The sequence below is a fragment of the Coenobita brevimanus genome, chromosome 12 (assembly GCF_032717465.1).
Source record: "Coenobita brevimanus isolate Jiangsu-jjx chromosome 12, ASM3271746v2, whole genome shotgun sequence".
Classification (NCBI taxonomy): Eukaryota; Metazoa; Arthropoda; class Malacostraca; order Decapoda; family Coenobitidae; genus Coenobita; species Coenobita brevimanus.
The window spans coordinates 2725950-2746661 of record NC_136965.1 but is presented as its reverse complement, the minus strand read 5'-3'; the positions used below and the strand labels follow the sequence as shown (position 1 = coordinate 2746661).

The 20712-nt window shown below is 40.5% G+C and overlaps 1 protein-coding gene across 1 annotated transcript in view; it reads left to right on the top strand.

Annotated features, from left to right (window-relative positions):
• The window catches only part of LOC145413253 (proton-coupled zinc antiporter SLC30A5-like), a 69949-nt gene that overhangs the window by 41523 nt on the left and 7714 nt on the right, over positions 1-20712 (top strand). Inside the window, exons 7-14 of the mRNA XM_080282986.1 lie at positions 3595-3698; positions 5079-5245; positions 8600-8797; positions 10129-10285; positions 12114-12168; positions 14089-14216; positions 16361-16464; positions 19004-19230. Of these exons, the coding sequence (XP_080139112.1) occupies positions 3595-3698; positions 5079-5245; positions 8600-8797; positions 10129-10285; positions 12114-12168; positions 14089-14216; positions 16361-16464; positions 19004-19230 (1140 nt within the window). The remainder of the gene's footprint in view (positions 1-3594; positions 3699-5078; positions 5246-8599; positions 8798-10128; positions 10286-12113; positions 12169-14088; positions 14217-16360; positions 16465-19003; positions 19231-20712) is intronic.

Sequence of the window (20712 nt, the reverse complement as noted above, 5' to 3'; positions counted from 1 at the left end):
TGTCTCAAACTGCTTCGATCTAGCTAATATTTTTGCTAACGAGTAGCTTAACATATTGGCAACACTGTGCCCAAGAATTTGTAGCAGTGAGTTTGGTTCTTCACAAGTGAGTAACATCAGTGTGCCACTGGCCGTCATAGCGTCAGAATGCTGCGATAATTACGCCACTTTTCCGCCTCATTGGGCTATAGGAGGCTGTTGAAATGGTCATATGGACCTTTCTGTCCCTTCATTTGGTGATTCTTCAGAAGAGGAAGACCTAGATGACTCCTCTGGGGAGGAATATGAGCCTGTGGAAGAGGATATTGAGAATGGGGAATCCCCCATTCTCCTCCTCGGTTCTCACTTATCCCTCCCAGCTGGGCGGGAAAACGGCACTCATGGCTTGGGAAACTGGGCTAAAAACACGACGGATGGCCATCCTGCTCTTATTTCTCCTATAAGGAGTACATTTTTTTCTTTTCCTTGATTTATATGTCCTTTTGGATTGTTTTTTTGCAATAAAATTTTTTTCCATTTTTGGTCCGGGATTGGATGGGTATAAAATTGCAAAAAATGCCTGGGATGGTACGGGTTAATATATGCAAAAATGCCTGGGATGGTACGGGTTAATATATGCAAAAATGCCTGGGATGGTACGGGTTAATATATGCAAAAATGCCTGGGATGGTACGGGTTAATATATGCAAAAATGCCTGGGATGGTACGGGTTATTATTTTTATTCGCTCACTCTATGTAATGCTGCTCTTGGGTGGCTGCCCTTTCCTCTCTTCCTACCTTCTTTCCATCCTTCCTCTTATGTCGTTCTTTCTTTCTTTTTTCCTCTTCCTTCTGTCTGCGGGTGACTTTACACCGTGTGACAAGCCTAATGGTTTCTTGTACACCAGGAAACCATTTAGTATGCTGGGTGGTAACCATATAACCAAACTATGACACCTGGTGGTTTAGTGGGTAATTATGGCACTCCAACTGGATTGAGCTTGTGTCAGTTAAATCCCAAGGGTGGTTGGGGTTTGTTGCTCATGTAATGCCACTCAGGGATGAGTGAGGCTGGTCACCCTCATCTTAGATTTCAGAGCCAACTTGCCTAGCTCCAGGCTTCTACACTCCTCATGGGGCAACACAGAAGTAGATGATGATGATGATAAGTCATTCTAAAATATTGTTTTCTGTATACTAAATGATACTGAGATCATCATCATTATCATCATCATCCAGACCTCCTTTCCCATCCTAGGGAAGGGTGAGGAGTAGCGATGTCCAGACAGCCCAGATTTGCCCAAGCCACGCTTCAGTTCACTTATCATTCAAGCCCCCGGAATCCTGGCGCTATCATATACGCCAAAAACATTCACCACGTTCTGTAGCTTCACATAAACGTATCCGATTGAGTCAGTCCGGCCACTGCCACGTTAAAAAGGAGTGCCAAATCACTGATCATGCACTTCTCCTCACAACATTCATCCAGCCAGTTCAATCTCTTGTCTGTTCCCTAGCCTCACTGACAACCAAACCTCTCTTCCTCACACACTCATCCACCATATCTCTCCACCTTCTCCTTGGCCTACCTCGCCTCCTCCCTCCTTCAGATTCGCTCAGGTATACCTTTTTCACCACTCTGTTGTTATCCATTCTCTCCACATGACCATATCATCTCAGTACACATTCTTCGATTCTGGTATTCACCGACTTCCTCACTCCACATCATTCATGAATCACACTACAGTATTTCGTATCCTATCCACCCTCTGTACTCCACATACATTCCTCTGCATTCCCATCTCCACTGCTCTTACTCTTGACTTCTCATTTTCATGCCACACCATAGTCTCATATTTATACGTAAAAGCCAGCACTAACACTCCTTCATGTAAGCTTTGTTCAGCTGCAACACTCTAGTCTCTGTTTCTTATCAAGGCCTTCATTGCACCAGCTACCTTTCTTCCTTGTGTCACTCTACTTTCAACTTCTTTTGCACATTTTCCTCTTTTTTGTGTCACTGTACCCAGGTACTTGAACTCTTTCACCAATTCCAGTCTCTCTCCATTCACTGTAACATCACACTGAGAGTCACCTTCTCTCTCAGTAACCATGACTTTACTCTTTTCTTCATTTACTCTCAAGGCATGACACTCACAGACATCAGCAAAACTCTGCACTAGCCTACCAAGTTCTTGTCTGGTACTTGCAAACAGTACTGCATCATCAGCATACAGCAAATTTAAGATATTCCATCCATCACCATTCATTACCAACGCCATCCCTTTCTCCATTACTTGTGTTTTTACCTCTCTCATCACCCCATCCATATACACATTGAACAACCATGGGGACATCACACAACCTTGTCGCAGGTCCACACTGATTGTGAACCATTCACTCAGATGTCTGTTAACCCTTATACATGCCTCATTACCATCATAAAAACTCTTGATGGCACCTGGCAGCTTAGCATCTACACCATACTTGCACAAAACTTTCCACAATCCTTCTCTGTCCACTTTGTTGTATGCTTTTCCCAGATCCATGAATGCCATAAACACCTTATGGTTCTTCTCACAAGCCTTCTCCACTATCTGTCGCACTGCAAATATTTGATCCACACATCCTCTGCCACTCCTAAAGCCACCCTGTTCATCACTCACTAGGACTTCTGAGATCTCGCTTACTTTATGATAATTCTTCCATATTCCTTCCTTACCACACTCAAGAAACTTATGTCGCGATAATTACTGCACTTACTTCACTCGCCTTTATTTTTGTACAGGGGTACAATCATAGCCTTTTTCCACTCTGCTGGCACAGTTTCACTCATCCATGCCTTCTTACATATCTCCAACAAGCACTTCATTCCACTCTCTCCATTACACTTAAGCATCTCTTCATACGCCTCATCAACCCCAGCTGCTTTCCCATTTTTCAGCCGCTTCACAGCACTCTTCACTTGTGCGAGTGTCAAATCTCCTATCATTGCATTCCATCTCCGCACACCTCTAAAACCAGTCATGTTTACGGCCCTTCTACACTGTCTATTCCCATTCATCAGGCTTTCAAAATATTCTTTCCATCTGGTCCTTACTTCATCCCAATTGGTTAATAATCTACCACCTACATCCTGCTCACCATCACATTTCTTTCCTTTTTCACTTCTACATTTCCACACCTCTTTGCAGAATAACTTCCTATTTCCAGAGTAGTTTGCATTCATTTTTCTTCCTAGATCATCATTTACCTCCTCCTTATTCCTCTTCGTTAGTCTCTTTACATGCTTCGTGCTCTCAGTATATTCAGTTCATATTTCAACTGAACCCCTCTCCTGTAACACTTTAGCCACTTCTTCCTCTTTTCCTCCACTGCTTTCTTAACCTCTTCATCCCACCATGCCGTACCTTTCTTCTTCGTTCATACTCTTGCCACACCACACACTGCTTTAGCATTCCTAACCAAGCAATCCCTCTATGCATTCCACAGGCTCTCCAGATCCATTTCATTCTAATTCACTGATTCTAACTCCTCCTTTACTTTGGTCCTGTAATCATCTGCCATTTCTTTGATCTTCAGCTTCTCAACTGAGATAATTTTGTAATTTCTAGGATGCATCAAGCCCTGGGATTCTTCATTTTCTGCCACAAGCCTTTGTTGTTGCTCTCTTTGCATTTGTTCTTCACTACTATGTTGATGCTACCTGTGTTCAAAGGTAAGTCATGGAGTATTGTATATAATGTATGAGGATGGAATCCTATAGTCATGGAATATTGTATATAATATATGAAGATGTAATCCTACAGCTGCAGTGAACCCTCTTGCACAGTTCATTCAGGCAAAGTCCAGGTAATTTTATTCATCTGAGTGAATTTCTAACAGTTCAGCAGTTAAAATAATTTTTAGCCTTCTGATCACTAGAATCCTCCTTAGCTGAACAAAACTGTCTTGTGATAGCCTGAATAGAATAATGTATGTACTCATAGGAGGCAAGAGTCAGTAAAGAATTTCATTTTAGTGACATTACGATTCCACATGTGAAATGAACTTAGGACTTTGTGTGGTAGTTATGTTGTTAGGAGAGTAATTGATGATATCAACTAATGGAGTTAACATATTGATGTTTCAACTACAGTAAATATAGAGGTCTGAAATATTTTCAGTGTTATAGACATTGTCCTAAAAATTAGTATGTTGTGCATTTCATGTATGCCCTTGCATTTCAAAATCTGTTACAAGTAAAGTGGTGTGAATTGCAGTTACCTGTATTTTGGTGTTCTAGGTAATAATTTTTTTAAGTCATAAATAGGTTATGTGTAATCCATAGTGCAGATGTGATATGTTACATATTTTTATCTATATGCATATTTACACATATCCTGAAATATATCATCATCATCATCTGAACCTCCTTTTCCATCCTTACCCTGCCCTAGGGTGGGAAAGGAGGGCTGGCTGATGATGATGATGATGATATGTTTTAAGATAGTAGGTCTGGCTGATGATGATGATGATGATGGTGACAATGATGATGATGATGATGATGATGATGATATATTTTAAGATATGTTTAAATCATAGCACAGCAAGTCTTTTGTTGTCTATCTATCTATCTATTGCCAGATGCCTCTTTTGTTGTGTCACTTTTTTTTTTTTTTTTTTCCCTAGGTTATGTGTAAGTCATACTACAGAAAGTCTTGTGTGGTATGTTGCCAATATTTGTACTTTTTTCCTCTAGGTTATATGTAAGTCATAGTACAGAAAACCTTTTTTTTTTTTTTTTTTTTTTTTTTTTTGTCACCTTTCATACTCAGTATTTATTTATTGTTACTTATTTTTATTATTTATTTTACTGAAATATTGAGTCCACAGTATGATAATGAATAGAAAAATTGCCTGTTAAATCAGTTGCTACTTGTAAAGTTGCTTTGCCAGTTCCCTTAATATACAGAGCCAGTTGTATGGAAAAACATATGGCATTTGGAACATATTCTTTACATTAAATTATAATAAGTACTTAATAGGGATTTTTTTTTCTTTGCAGTGTATTATATTCACCAGTGATTAATGACTATGAAATTCTTTTTATTTTCAGATTAGATATGGTGAAGACGGCTAGAATTGGCACTTTATCCATATTCGTCACAGCTCTCTTCTTAAATTCAGTGTGGAGATACTCGGCAGACGGCGAAGGAACCAAAGATAAAATTGAACATGCTTTCTCTGGAGGTGTTGCATTCAGTGTTGTCATGCTGTCTGCAGGTAAGGTGTGAAATAGCTTATTCTTTTATTTGCTGTTATTTTGACCCCACTCTTATCGGAAATACAGTATGAACCCAGCAGCCTGCAAGCTGAGGTTACATTTATCCTGCAGTCTGCCATCCTCTTTTGGGGGGATAGGAAGGGAGCTAAGAGATGTTTGTATAACCAGGTGGTGGAGCTACTCATTTACATCAGTGCCACTACATATACACATTCCTCTCCAGCACCATGCTTTTACTTGAAAATGAAGTTTTAATGTGTCCAATTCATATGGGTTTATGCACATGTTAGGTGACAAAACATTTGACCTAATTTTTTAATGACTTGACACCTGGCAGTGCTTTGCGACAGCTGTACCTCAGAAAGGTTTCAGTCTGAAAGATCGTTTGGATTTAGTGCTCACATAAGGCCACCCACTGACTAGTAACTGGTAACTGGTCAGCCTTGCATGAAGTATCTTGTCTGAGTAGCTTATCCCTGGGTCCTTACAGTCTTAGGAGGGAAAGAGGAAAGACCAGTAAGGGAAAAAATAGATCGATATACTGGATAACCAAATAATTTTTTCAGCTGAGTGAAGTCTATGCCAGCAAGAGTATTTAGATAAAATTCAGCCATGTTCAGACCCAGTTAGATCAAATCTTGTCCATATCTGTCAGTTCAAGTCCACTCAGATCAATTTTGGTCCATTTGGGAATCAAATAAGGTCAGGTTAAGTCATATCATTTCAGGATCATTCACATCTCAGTAAATACATGCTATTCAAGTTCAGTGAGGTCTTTTCAAACATTTCACATTTAGTCTGGCCCAGGTAGATCAGTTCAGTTCTTATACATGTTAGTTCAGGTTCATGTAATGATAACTTAAGAATAATTCAGTTATATTTAGTTCACATCAAAGTAGAACAGTACATGCACATTTAGGTTGGTTCAGAACTATTATGGTCACTTTAGATCTACCCAGGTCTATCCACATTCTTCCCAGAACAGTTGGATATATTGAGGGGCACACTAGATCCATACAGTTCCAAGTAGGACATTGAAATCAATGTGGGTCCATTATTTACAGTCAGCTCTTTATATTAATTCAGCTGAGTTTAGGGTCATTCTGTTGCAGAAAATGACTCACATAGTTACTCATTAAAGGCTATCAGATGATAGAAATGCTAGTAAACCCCTTCAGCCAAGTACATAATTTTTATGCTATTTTTGCTGTCTGGGCAATTTAGTTTAACTTACGTTACATGTTTTATACTGGAGGGGTTAAATATACCCTTCACAAATCCATTCAGAACTAGGTGTTTCCTTAACCTGAATGTCATCATCTAATAACAGCAAGAATAAACTGCAAGAATATGTCATCTGATTGAAGAGGTTAAGTGCTTGTTTTATATGAGTGGGAATACCAGATGATGAGAATAACATTTTCAAATATGACAGATGATCCTGGTATGAAAATGTGAAACTGAGCTCTGTGTGTGGTCAGATATACTGAGTACATTTTGGAGCTGTCTCATTCAGCTTTGACATTGTATTAGTGGGAGGGAGGAGTTAATGCCATTTACTATGGGTCTTGTGGAAGATAATAAAATCTGCTATAATAATATTAAATCATCATACTGTTCCCTGCCTGAGCCTTGGATTCTTACATATTTTTGGACAGCAGATAAATTCTTTAATCATTTAACCACTGCCTTCCCCTGACTGGACCCAGGTGATACATGGTAGCCTATATGATACTTCACTTTCTGTTGAATGATGTGCCATTCACAGTTAGAGCATTTGAGTATGGCACTTGTGTTATGCAGTGATCCTGTGTTAATTTCTGTTAAGAATAGATAACATTCTTGCTATCTGTGTGGTGTATGCAGAATTTCTTCAGTGAAATAGAGAACTGTGTGTCACTAGTCAGCTACAGAAGTTTTTCTCATACTTCAGTTATTTTATCAGTTTTTAAACTCTAACTGTGTCATATCCTTCTGTATGGTATTCCAGAGCCTGTATATCATAGCCTTGATGGCATATCTGTACCTTATTGGCCACATACAAGTAGAAATATGAGAACAGATTCACTGGGCTTCATCCATTGCTTCCCATTCAGCCTCTTCCTATTGTTACTTAGTGGCAGCCTACCTTGAGCTCACTGGTTGACATGCTGGACTGCTCAATGGGTTTAAATGGTATAGTACAGTAAATGCTAATTATATTGTTCATTTCATTCATTCATTCATCATCTAATCCTGTGTTGCCCTATGAAGAGCATAGGTGCCCGGGGCAAGGCAGGTTGGTCCTGACATTTAGGATGCTAGTGACCAGCCTCACTCATCCGTAAGTTGCATTACGTGAGCAGTAAACCCCAGCCACCCCGTAGATATAAACCTACACTGGCTTAGTCCAACTGGAGCACCTTAATTACCCACTAAACCAGCTGTAGTAAATGGTTTCCTGGTCTTCAGGAAATCATCTCTGCATACGCCTCATCAACCCCAGCTGCTTTCCCTTTATGATGTTAATTACTCTATAAATTGCAGAAATATTTCCAGTAAAAGTTTCACTGTTACTTGTACCCATAAAGTTAATTTGCCAGTTCCACCAATATGTGGTCCCAAATGAGGTGCTGATAAGGCTCCTACACTTGGTGGCACTGTGCACTCTTTGAGGAGTGAAAGAACTTCGGTATCTGCTTGGGAGACAAATCTCTTCATATTTCCCTTCACCTCACCATGGGGAAGGTCCCTGGTCTGACCGTGGTGAGGCATTATCTATCACATGGGGGTGCCTTTTTTTTTTTTTTTTTTTTTTTTCCCCCCCATTCTCTTTTTTCAATAAGGGTAACGGCATTGCCCCAGGGTAGAGGACTTTGGTTTTGGAGTGTGTAGCACTTTATGACCAGATGCCCCTCCTGATGTTTACTAATGACCCTTGGGTGGACCTGAACCTCCAACCCTTCGGTCAGAGCACACTGACCTACTGAGCCACAGCTGCTACAACCAGATAGGTGACAGGAGAGCGTTACCTCTCCCGGCAGGGCAGCTTACCGGGCACGGCACGAACTCACAACTCTTCGGTCTTGAGTCAGGCACTCTGCCACTGAGCCACCTTGCTCTCAGTGATAAACACCCAGCCTTCTGATATAGAGTCAGATCCCCACATTTATTTATCGTACCTGTAGGATGGCCTCGCAGGAGCAGTTGCTTGTGGTAACCGTCAGTGGGGGGTCTGCTTGGCCAGACAGACTGGAGATAAGCAGCAGCCTCTGGAGCTCAAGTGTAGAAATTATCCCTGGCAGATAGTGAAACCTTCTTGTATGGTATTTGTGTAAATTGATTGCATCATAAACCTTGTCATATCCCTACAGCCACTGTTCAGCTAACATCAAGCAAGGAGCGTTGGCGTGGCCCTGGGGGTAGTCTGAGTGTCCTGCCTCTGCATGGACTCCCTGGCGATTCATCTCACAGACAGTATTCTCTTCCTGCCCTTCTCACCTCCACTCTCAATCTCATCCTCGCAGACCGCAATAGCCGCACCATATTCTACTTTCTCTGCATTAACCTGTGTTTGTATTTCTACTAAGGTTTTGCACTGTCAGTTAGAAAATAGTGTAAAGAATCATAGTGACGAGCCAGTTGGAAGAAAATGTAATATAAAGTTTTTTGTAAAATTGAACTTCTAGTATATTTGCAGTTTCTGTAGTAGCTGCTTTCCTGCAGTGCAATACTGTACTTTTCTTACAGTCCAGTTTACTAGGGAAGAGTTCATTGTAACCATGCAGCTCTCAGACAGTGTACAGTATGCGTACTACAGTCAAGTTGCCTGTGGCGCGGACTTCTATGCCATGGGACTTCTATGCTATGGTTTTCTATGACGCAACAAGGTGCCAGATCCAAAAAAAAACAAACCACGCACATAAACACATAAACTACCTATGGCGTGGGCATGGCAGGGTTTGAATGCGCAGGCAAATTCCCCTGGCGGCGCTCTCCCCTGTTTATAAACAAAGAAGATGGCGACCACTTTGGTTCCATACTACGAGTGCTCCAACTGTGGACTTTTTTCTCTCTTATGAGGAGGTTAAACTTCACCAAATTCATTGTGTTAAGTAATGAAACATTAAAGATACTTTGAGTATGGTGACTGGTTTATAGGTTTGTTCGTAAAACTGCTGTGAACAGGTTAGTGACGAAGCACCTATCTCTGAGCTAAAACGAAGCATAATGCCTCCCATCACCATCATCACGTATGTAAGAATGATTATTAATGTATTAAATGTGAGCTTTGTTGACACTTGAGCATACAAACTTTATCAAATAAACTTCTTCAGTCAGTGCTGGACCAGGCAGCCTCCACCATCTTTACTGTTTTGGTCGGTCAGCTGATCTGTGTCTGCTTGGCCAAGCTTTTTTTCACTCGATCTGCAGCGCTTGGTATTGGCCAAGTACACACAAGGCTGATCACCCTCCCGTTTTTTGTGCCTCTTGTTACGTGCAATACATGCATTGTCTGATTGCTTGATTGTGTGCATGTGTAAAGTGGGGAAAAATGGGGAAAAGACAGGTGAAATGGGGGACTTTGGGCGAACGTCTAACCAAATTCCATTTTTCCCATAGGCACAGGTGCGGCCCAGAACCAATTAGCTGCACCTTAGGCAACTTGACTGTAATATGATACAGGGCACAATAATACAGCAGCTAATTCATAAAGATATATGTGTATTCAGTATATTAATGAAGCATTGTAAATACATGATATACAACTTATACCAGTACTGATAACATAGTGTAGCATTAAACTTACTGCAAAGATTATCAAAGAAATGTATATTTTTTTCTATTTGTCTTAATTGATGATGAATTAATTGTACTTTTTTTCTCTCTCCCTCTTCCCCAGGCTTCACATTTGTGGAGTTTGCATATGGGATGTGGACCAATAGCCTGGGTCTTATCTCAGATGGCTTCCACATGTTGTTTGACTGCTCTGCTCTGGTCATGGGGCTTGTGGCCTCTGTCATGGCCCGATGGAAACCCACCAAAACTTTCCCATTTGGGTATAAATTTTATAACTATATTGTACTACCTAAGATGAAAGGTTGGGGTAGAAGGTACATTGTATGAATGAGGATGGTGTGGGTTTTGGAGAGGACAGCTTAATGGCAGAGGATAGGGTGATGAGGAGATGGTTCATCTGTGACCACCCTTTCCAGAATTAAGGCATCTGGGTATAGATAGATAAATTTGATAGATGGACTACATTTGATAGATGGACAACATTTGATAGGTGGACTGTAATACTCGAGACCGTAAAACTGTCTTTTATAATTCTTATTTGCTTGAGTACTTTGTGGAAAAGATACATTTTTTTTATCATTTAATGTGTAATCATCTTGTTTCAGTTTTCCGATACAGGTTGATGGATCATTAATCACTTCACTCCAGTGATGTAGTTCTTATTGTATTCTTGATACCTTCATGTGATTTTTCATAGTGAAGGATCAAATGAGGCCTATATCTAATTTCTTTGGTTCAAAAGTCTCTCCAAAACAGAATACACCTGCTTGGAGGTGACACAAAAATGATAATAAATGCATCATTGGAGCAAAGTGTTCACCCTTGGACTGCTGTGATTTAAAGGATTAACCCTTTGAGTGCTATGACTTCTCTCTGTTGCATTAAATCTTGTGGTGTTAGCCCAGATAAAATATCCAAATGCATCAGCAGCAGCAAAAAAGGCTAATCAAGAAAAGCATAGTTGTCATTTTTGTTGTTGCTACTGCTGCTCTACCTCAGTCTATCTTGCCATAAGACCCATAGATTGCAAGCAAGCGACCGCCTTCCTGTAGCAGGCAGTGCCTCACCAGGGTTGAAACAGGGTCCTTCCACATGGTGGGGCACAGGGGAAATGGAGGCATAACTTCTGAGAAGATGTGTTGTTGTTGTTATTGATCAACCTCAGTCTGCCTGGCAGAGCAGACTCATCAGCCACAGGCAAACGACTGCCCCTGCAGGGCTGTCCCATGCAATGAATGGATGTTCCCCTGTGGTTGACAGTGCCTCACCATAGTGAGGCATGGGCAAAAGTTTGGAGGTTTGGTTCCTGGGTGGATGTTATGTTTGTGTCCCACTCATCAGTGGCACCATAATAGGCTCCACTTCACCATGTGGTCTCGTTACATGGCTACCACCGAGCACTGTAAATGGTTTCCTGGGTTACGGGAATCCATTAGATGTGTCATTCAGTGTAGAGCCACTTGAAATGGAAAGAAAAGTATTAAAAAGTGGTGGAAAGGAAAGGGAGAAGTAGGAAGAGAGGAGGGCAGACACAGAGGTAGAAAATAAAGGTGAAGGAAGAAGTAGGCACCACTACATCAAGTGAGTGGTTGATGATTGTGTGTGTGTAGAAGATTGAGTAATAGTCGCATCCCATACCTTGAAAACTTAGTACAGTAAAATGGTTGAGTTCTCTACCAGGGAATGGTGTGCCAGGCCAGCTGATCAATAAAAACAGCTTCAGATAGAGTGCCCAGTGAATTTTATTTATTTTTTTTTTTTTTTATGTATATATATATTTTTTTAGTCACTGAGAGCAAAACAGGGAAAATTAGGAAGTGCAAGAGGACACCTAAGGTCATATGTACAGCTGAATGCTCAAGTCTGTGGTTCAGTGGGCTAATACAGTTCTGATGAGACAAAAAAAATAAAGAGGATTGGATGATGGATGAGAGGGACAGTTAAAGCCACCATTCAAGCAAATTCTGAGTTCTGTTATACTTTGTAACCTAAATTTAGTTGAGTTTACCTAATCTTTAGCTTCTTTTCTGATAACATATACTTTCCTAATTACATCATAAGCCATTATTGATTGAAGTTTCCTTTCAGATATGGCCGTATTGAAGTCTTGTCTGGTTTTGTGAATGGCCTTTTCTTAACAGTGGTAAGTAATGCCATTTTTCTATCACCAACAGTTACAATGAATAATAGCTTTAGTGGTAGGTGGGGGGTGCTCACCATCCACTCACTCGATGTAGTGCTGCTCTCCAGTGAGTGACTGTCCTTTCCTTTCTTCCTTCCATTTTTCCTTCTGTCCCCTTCTGTTTTTCTTTCCTTCATTCTTTCCACTTCTTCATCCCTACGGGGGACTCAACACTTCCTCTTCTGACTTTTTTTTATGTCGTTCTTTCCCCTTCCTTTTGCCTGTGGGTGACTCAACACTGAGCGACAACGCAAATGGTTTACTATACACCAGGAAACCATTTACTATGCTGGGTGGTAATCATATAACCAAATTATGGTGCTTGGTGGTTCAGTGGGCAATTTTTTTTTTTTTTTTTTTTTTTTTTTTTTATGTGACCGACTCTGGGCATAGGCTTCACAGCCTGCTTTCAAGGCCCAGTAGTCCTCCTACGTACCGCACACCTCTACATGTCACCACTTCGGCGCTAACACCCACCGTCCATACTGAATACATGCTAGGGCTGTCTCACACAGGACTGGTGTATTGGTATTAGCGGGGGTATTTTTACGACATGTCGGCGGGCCTTCTGGTAGATCAGTAAAGTCTGATTTTTCAGAAATTCAAATCCTTAAACTGTTCCCTGCCTCAGCGGGATTTGAACCCGGGTTCGTCAGGACTGCAAGCCAACTCTCTCCCGATTGAGCCACCAAGGCACTCCAGTTGGATTGAGCTTGTACAGGTGTATATCCAAAGGGTGGTTGGGGTTTATTGCTCATTTAAAGCTCTAGGGACGAGTGAGGATGGCCACTCTCATCTTAAATGTCAGGACTAACTTGCCTAGCCCCCGGCTTCTTCGCTTCTTGTGGGGCAACACAGGATTAGATAATGATGATAATGGAAGAAATGTATTTAGATATAATAATTTTTTAAATTGTTTACTAACAACCTGATTTTTCAAACCAGTTGATAATTAAAAATACTAAATATTGACCCCCCACTTTGGGAGCTTTATTTTAAGCCAAATAAAATTTTTGTCAGAGCTAACATTGTGAGAATGGAAGATTGAATGGGAAAATGTAAGTGAGTGGGGTGGAGGTAGAGGGAGGAAAAAGAGACTGAGGGTGAGTCGGACAATTGGGATAGAGATATAAGTGAGGTTGTTGTGAGTTGGAGAAAGGACAGCCTTTTGGCAGAGGTGAGGGTGATGTGGAGGCAATTCGTTAGTGTCCATCCCTTCCAGAATTAAGGCATGTGGCAATAGATAGGTGCAGTAGATGGATAGGTTAACTATATGTTAAGGACTTCATCATCTGTCTGTGTATGTATTGCATACTGCAGGGATTAATCGAGTTTGGCACTAACCTTTTTTTTTTTTTTTTTTTTTTTTTTTTTAATAGTTATTGTTTAAGAACAGGCATAAAATATGCAATCAGTGGCATCATCCAGTTGCAGAGGTTAACCAGTTTACATCATTGCTATACTTTCTGTTTCATTCTTGCTAACTTCAGATGATTTTATTTAGCTTGATAGAGAATTTAAACTGGAGGGGTTAGATATAGCCTTCATTAACCCAGGGCTGCTTCCTAAGTCAAATGAAAGTGCCTGGAGGTGGCCAGAAAAAATTACAAAAAAGGCCTCACCTCATCAGTTTTTTATTTTTGTTTGTTTTTTAATTAGTCCATGCTTTCATCATGTATTGTTTTGTTTTGTTGTTTATTTTGTTTACTTGAGTGATGTGCAAATGAGAGTCTGTCTCATTACCCACAGTTTACTCTTGAAAGTTTCCCCACTTTTGTCATTTTTCTTGCCTTGTTTACTTTATTTTACCTCTCCTCATCATTTGGTAAGAAAAAAGATCTTGATGATGATGGTAATGATAATTGTTTTGTAAATTACTAGATTGGATTAATGATACTCTACGAAGCTCTTGGCCGGTTGTTTGAACCTCCTGAAGTACGAACAGAGCGGCTTCTTGCGGTTGCTGTTTGTGGATTGATTATCAACATTTTTGGAGTTGTATCTTTCAGGTATGGCTTTCATATTGTTCTTGTTGTTTAACCACTTAAGCCTGAGGCTGTATATTTCACATTATTCATGTTTTCTCCAGTTCATTATATGCAATTTAATATAGACTTTTTGAACTGCCGATTAGATATGGTCTTCTTTAACTCATAACTGCAGGTACGAGAGATCTATTGTAGTAAAATCATCTGGTGATAGTATAAGATGAAAAGTACATGTGTTGATGTAAGGGATTAGTTTGATCTTTGTTACTACAAGACATTTTATATAAGCTTCATGTCATAGTGTTATAGAGTATCTTGGAACTAAAGCTGTATTGATTTTTTTTTCTTTCTAATGTTTCTGACTCTGGTTGTCGTATAGACTTATCAGCATATTTCATTTTAAGGCCCAGCAGTCTTTCTGTGTTTCATTCACTTCTGTGAATGTTGGTGTGCATCAGGGGTCAGTTTTGGGTCTTTTGTTGTTTATTATGGTATTTGAAGCCCTCTCATGTGACTTCAGAAATGGACTCCCGTGGGAGATGTGGTATGCTTATGATTTGGTGTTAATTACAGAGAATGAAAGGTGGAGGAAAGATTTAGGAAATGAAGAGATGGTATGGGGCACAAGGGCTCAAGGGTAAATGCAGATAAAACAAAAGTGATGATATTTATGGTTGGTGGCAGTACTGTCAGAGAAGAGGGAGAGTGACCATGTGCAATTTGTTACAAGGGCGTGGGAAGTAATTCCATCTTGTGCAGTGTTTATGATAAGTGGGTGCATAAGAGATGTAGTAGTTTTAGAGGTAGACTGCAAGATAATGCTGATGTTATGTGTGTGCCATGTCAGGGAGAGCAGGTGGAGATTGTAAGGCGTGAAAGGATTGAACTTGCTGGTGAGTCCCTTGAGTGTGTTGAAGAGTTTTATTATTTGGGAGACATGTTATGTGCTGTGCTGGAGGTGGGGCTGGAACTAGCTCTGTAGCTAGGGTGAGAAGTGGTTGGAAGAAGTTCAGGGAGCTGTTGCCTCTCCTGACATTGAGAGGGCTCTCCCTATGTGCTAAGGGATCTTTGTATGCAGCACATGTTAGGAGTGTAATACTGTATGGTAGTGAGACCTGGGCAGCAAAGGAAGAGGATATTCGGAGGCTCAAACTTAAAGAAATGACAATGATTTGGTGAATGTGCGTGTGTCCCTGTGTGCAAGGCCTGGGGGGGCTGGGTTTACAATGGAAGAGTTGAGAGGTAGGATGAGACTGGAGTATATTGGTGTTGTGATGCAGAGAGGTAGATTGAGGTGATTTGGGCATATAGAGAGGATGGAGGATGATAATTGGGTGCAGAAAGTGAGAAGCATTAATACTGGGGGTGGGGTTGCGAGGGGTAGTTAGAAAAAGACATGGAACGAGGTCATTAAGTGTGACCTCAGGGTTAAGGGATTGAACAGAGAGGCTGTCATAGATTGAGCAGCAAGGAGAATCGCCATTAGGTGAGCAAGGTCGACACATGCAAGCATGTTGGAGCCTTCAAAAACGAAACTAACTTACACTGACATGTTACCACTTTACCACCATTGCTCACTGTCCATATCTTCAGTATATGCTGGGGCCATCTCATTTAGGAGTGATGCAATAATATTAGCAGAGGTATTTTTTACATGCTGTTGGATCTTCTGGAAAATCATTAAAATCTGTTTTAAGAAATTTTGAATCCACAAACTGTTCCCTGTGCCAACCTGGAATCATACTTTTGTCCTTTCAGACAACAGTTAACTTCTCTAACCACTTGACCATATATGCTTTTGAAAATTATGCTGTATTGGAACTGCCAGACATTGCCCAGAATGTAATAATCTATCTATCTATCTATCTGTCTATTGCCAGATGCCACAATCCCACAAGGGGTGGCCATTTGACTTTGAGTTATTTGTTTTACGGGAAGGGGCACTAACCTTCCACCAACCCACTTGTTGACACGTAGGGAGCACGCATGGTTTGGTTATATGGTATAATAATAATATTAACAAAGAAATCAGGTTAAGATTCTCTTGCACGTTGTTTATGCACTTCGTGTCATTTGTGCAGTTCATGTCAATAAATAATAATAATAATAATAATACGGTTATAATAATAATCCATCCATCCTGATAGAAATAATTTCTTTTGTAGTCACACACACAGCCACGGCCATACCCATGAAGGCAGCATGGGTCATTCATGTGGTAGTCAACAAAACTCTCATGGACACAGCCATGTCAATGCTAACATGCAAGGTGGGTAGACTGTATTTTGTGTAATCTTCGTGTTATAATGGCACCAGTGCAGTCCCTTATTGTTTTACCTTATTACTGAACTTTATTCCATCATCATCATCGTTATCAGCTAATTCTGTGTTGCCTCATGAGGAGAGTAGGAGCACAGGGGTAGGCAGGTTGGTCCTGACATTTAATACTGTGGCACACCGATGACGATATTCTCGTCATCCCAATAACTCCTGTGGGCCCACCGATGACGATATTCTCACAATTGAAGTAACATATTCGCCAAAAATCCATTTATTCTTCAATTATCATGGGATGTGGTTTAAAATGAGTGCCAATGTCTTCCCATTTTCTCTGTGAGTCATGTGACTGTCCCAGGTTGCCACACAGTCCCACGCCAAAAAAAAAGGCATTAGTAACTTCCCATTTATATATGGATAACCACTACAACTCAGTGAAACTTAGTGAACAGCTCCTAGAACAAGGTGTGTACACCTATGGTACTCTTAGATTGCAGCATTGTGCACCCAAAGATTTCATGCTAGAAGCAATGTTTTCATAATACTGTGGAAAGATAAGCAAGTTGTTTCAGTAATAACAACTTGCCATAATGCTGATACACAAGAACTGCAAAGAAAACAGAGAGCAATGAACAGAATTGGAACTACTTCACTGCAATGGGTCACTATGAAAAAAACCACGGCAACCTGTGACTACAATGATTATATGAAAGGAGGTGATCACTTTGACCATATGGTGAAATATTATTACTTCACACGGAAATGCCAGAAATGGACAAAGAAAATTGCATTCAACTTTTTGCAAATGGCAATTCATAGTGCTTATGTTCTGTATAAGTACTTTTCAGCTGATGCAAAGAAACTGACATTCTTCGAGTTCCACGGACTTCTCGTTGATTCACTGATGGACTTTGAGTACATGGACTGGCCTGTCAGAAATTAAGCGATCCCACATGCTGCTGACACAGGTAAGCATGACAGCAGCTCTAGTGGTGAAGTTGCAGGATCACCAGGGCCAGCACCTGGGCCATCAGGTGTGAGGTGGTCACTCTTCTCTCCCGCACTACAAGTTGAAGATTCGTCATCTGACTCAGAAGAGGAGGTTGAGACAACACCTACTGGTCCTCCTGGGAAAAAACCTTGTATTGTTGATAAACTAGAATGTCTAAACAAGAAATTTAAAAAAGGACAGAACAAAGAGGATGTTAGGCTGGAAACCTTGTATCGTTTTAGAAACAAGTATTCTTTGCTGTAAAGGATATCTTTATTTTTATTCATCAGTATCTCTACAGTTTTGGCTCTGATACAAGGCTTGTTGGTGTGGCTGGAAGGGGGGTTTTACTCTTGGGTACTCTGGGAAATTAAAGAAGTACACTAATGTGTAAACGACTATAGATGTAAAAATTTACTCGAGTAATTGGAGGCCACATTAAAAAAGGTGTAAAATTACACTTGAAAATTTACTTAGCAAAGTATGAAAATATACCTGGAATTTTGTCAAAATTCATGGAAAATTCCTGGAAAAGTCAGGGAAATTTTTGCTGACCAGAGAGTGGGAACCCTGTAAATGTTAGGACCAACTTGCCTAGCCCCAGGGTCCATTGCTTCTCATGGAGCAACAGTGGATTAGATAATGAATGAATGAATAATGGACTGAATAATAATAATAATAGTAATGGATTGACCTTTATTCCAATAATTGTTTTCAAGCACTGATATCCATTTAATATATACTGTATTGTAATATGTAATTAAACAGATTGCAGTAGTACCTTATATAGGCCACGTATGCTGTACTGAATAAGTTGTAAACTGAGTGTGCATGGTCAGAGTGCTCTCCCATGCCATGCAGGGTTTAAAGTCAGCTGACACATGTTGGAGCCTTTATAAACAAAATGAATGAAATGAAACAAACTCACCTGTCAGTTTTACTTGCAGCTAAAGAGCATAGGGCTGGAAATAAAAGCATCAATTGAGCATTCAGTTATCTGAGTTCTCCTAATATTGCGAGCTGATCAGCTTCAAGGACTGAAACACTGATAGGCTTCAGTTGCAAAACTCAGATAAATAGACTATAGTCACTCTCACCTAACAGTCAATGTTCGGACTGAGTTGTCTAGCTGAGGTCCCTTATGCTCCTGCAGAGACAACAAAGGATTAGATGATAGATAGATTGGATATAATATGTGCAGATGGTTAGGCTTATGAGATGTTGCCAGGAATCTGGGGATTGGAATGATGTGTGAATGTTGTCAGCCCGATGTTACTGGATTTGCTTTTGATAATTTTCTCCCTTTTGTACTTTCTTTCCTTGTTTCTGAATCCTCCCTCATCCCCGTCCTTTAGTGGGAAGTAAGGTCAGAATGTTGACGAGATAAAACGCTGAAATGATGATAAAGATATTGAGGGGAAAATATGCATAAATATGTTTGGCTGTGCAAAAAAAAAGTGTCCTGTTTTGTTTATTTCCATATTTTTCCTTATGTGGGAAAATAAGTCAGATTGATGATGATTTATTTTCTACTTTTCAGGTGTATTTTTGCACATTTTAGCAGACACTCTTGGTAGTGTGGCTGTGATCATCTCATCCCTGTTGATTGATTGGTATGGTTGGTTGATAGCTGACCCTCTCTGCTCCCTCGTCTTAGCTGTTCTGATCCTTGCCTCTGTCCTCCCGCTGCTGTCTTCCTCTGCATCCATACTTCTCCTTAGAGTGCCACCCAGTGTTGAGGAGACTGCAAAGGAGTGCATTAAAAAGGTAGGCTGCAGTAATTATGGAAGGGTACTGGAGAGGGACACCTCCTTGTGGTGGCACCAATATAATGAGGTACTGTACAGTAGTTGCACAGACATACCCCTTTTCTCTTCCTGTCCCCCAAAGATGATTAGTGAATTACAGGAAAGGGTAGCTTAAACCTTCAGTCCACTGGGTTCAAATCCAGATGAGCCAGGGGTAGCAGTAACGACAACAACAGTTTGATGTTTTGGCTAGTATGCCAGACAAATTGGTCAATCAAAGCACCATTTAGAGGTAAAGGCCTTTATTTTTTGGTATGTAATGTTGAAGAAGCCTGAAATGAAGCAAAATGTAACACACCAGAAGATAAAGGTCCATACCTGTGAATGGTACAGTACTTTGACTCTGAGACAGATTCGTCTAGCCCGTCAAATAAGTATACCGGTAGTTTTCCACATCTTGAACACAGTTTCTCCCCTCCAAAGTTAAGCCTTTTCATAGTTTCCTTTATTTTCTCCTTGGCCTTAAGGATGCCATGGAGAGTTGTTTGTTGAGCCTGTACATTTCCATGCACTGACCATGTGGTACACTATACAAATGTGCCTTAATGAGCTCATACTTCTTGCTAATGGACAAGTTTTGCCTCATCATCCTAGAGGTAGATGGTGTTCCAGATGATGATGGTTGTTGTGAGGCTGTTGTTCAGCAGTAGGATATGGGGAGTACATGTGGTCACATGCAAACTTTGCAAGTGGTGGAGCAGTGGCAGTGGCGTTGTCAGTATGAAAAGCAGAGCAACAATGAGGATGACCTAGGTGTGTTACCCAGATCATGACCTGCAACTAATGCTCTTATCATGTGATTCACTTCTGCATGGTGTTATGAGTTTATATTATAGGGCACACTTAACCTCTTATCAGTTATCGAGAGAGTAGGGTAAAGTTCACAGGAAAACTAACTTACATTACTTTATTCTGTAACATACAGACAAAAACAAACCAGGATTTGTTTACAGAAGGGGATCCATGTAGACTTACAATACAGATATAAAAAAAAAGTTATTTCTCTAATCTAACCAAATTACAATAAGTGGAAGCTATGTTCTCACAGCTCAAGGAACTAAGAGAACTCACTGGCGATATTAAATTCCACACCAAAATTATGTGGAGAGGCGAACCAACGAGGGGAAATGCTCAGTCTGTGTGTTTTGTTATTAGAGTGAACAAGTGTGTCTGCACAAATGTGTCTAGTGATACACTGTTTCTGGTGGGAAATGCGTCCCGAATGTGTCTGTTGAAAAACCATGTAAACCTGTCACTCGCTAGCTCCTCACGCTTAAATAGTGGCTTACTCCGCCTCCTTAGACTTAACAAGCCAATGGTCCATCTTGAGTATAAAGTACAGCCCATTATACACAAAGGAGGTTTGTGCTACCAATCACAAGCCAAACACACCCTACTCCTAGCCAGTGAGGAGTTGTTAAGAAGGCAGAGCTGTCAGTTA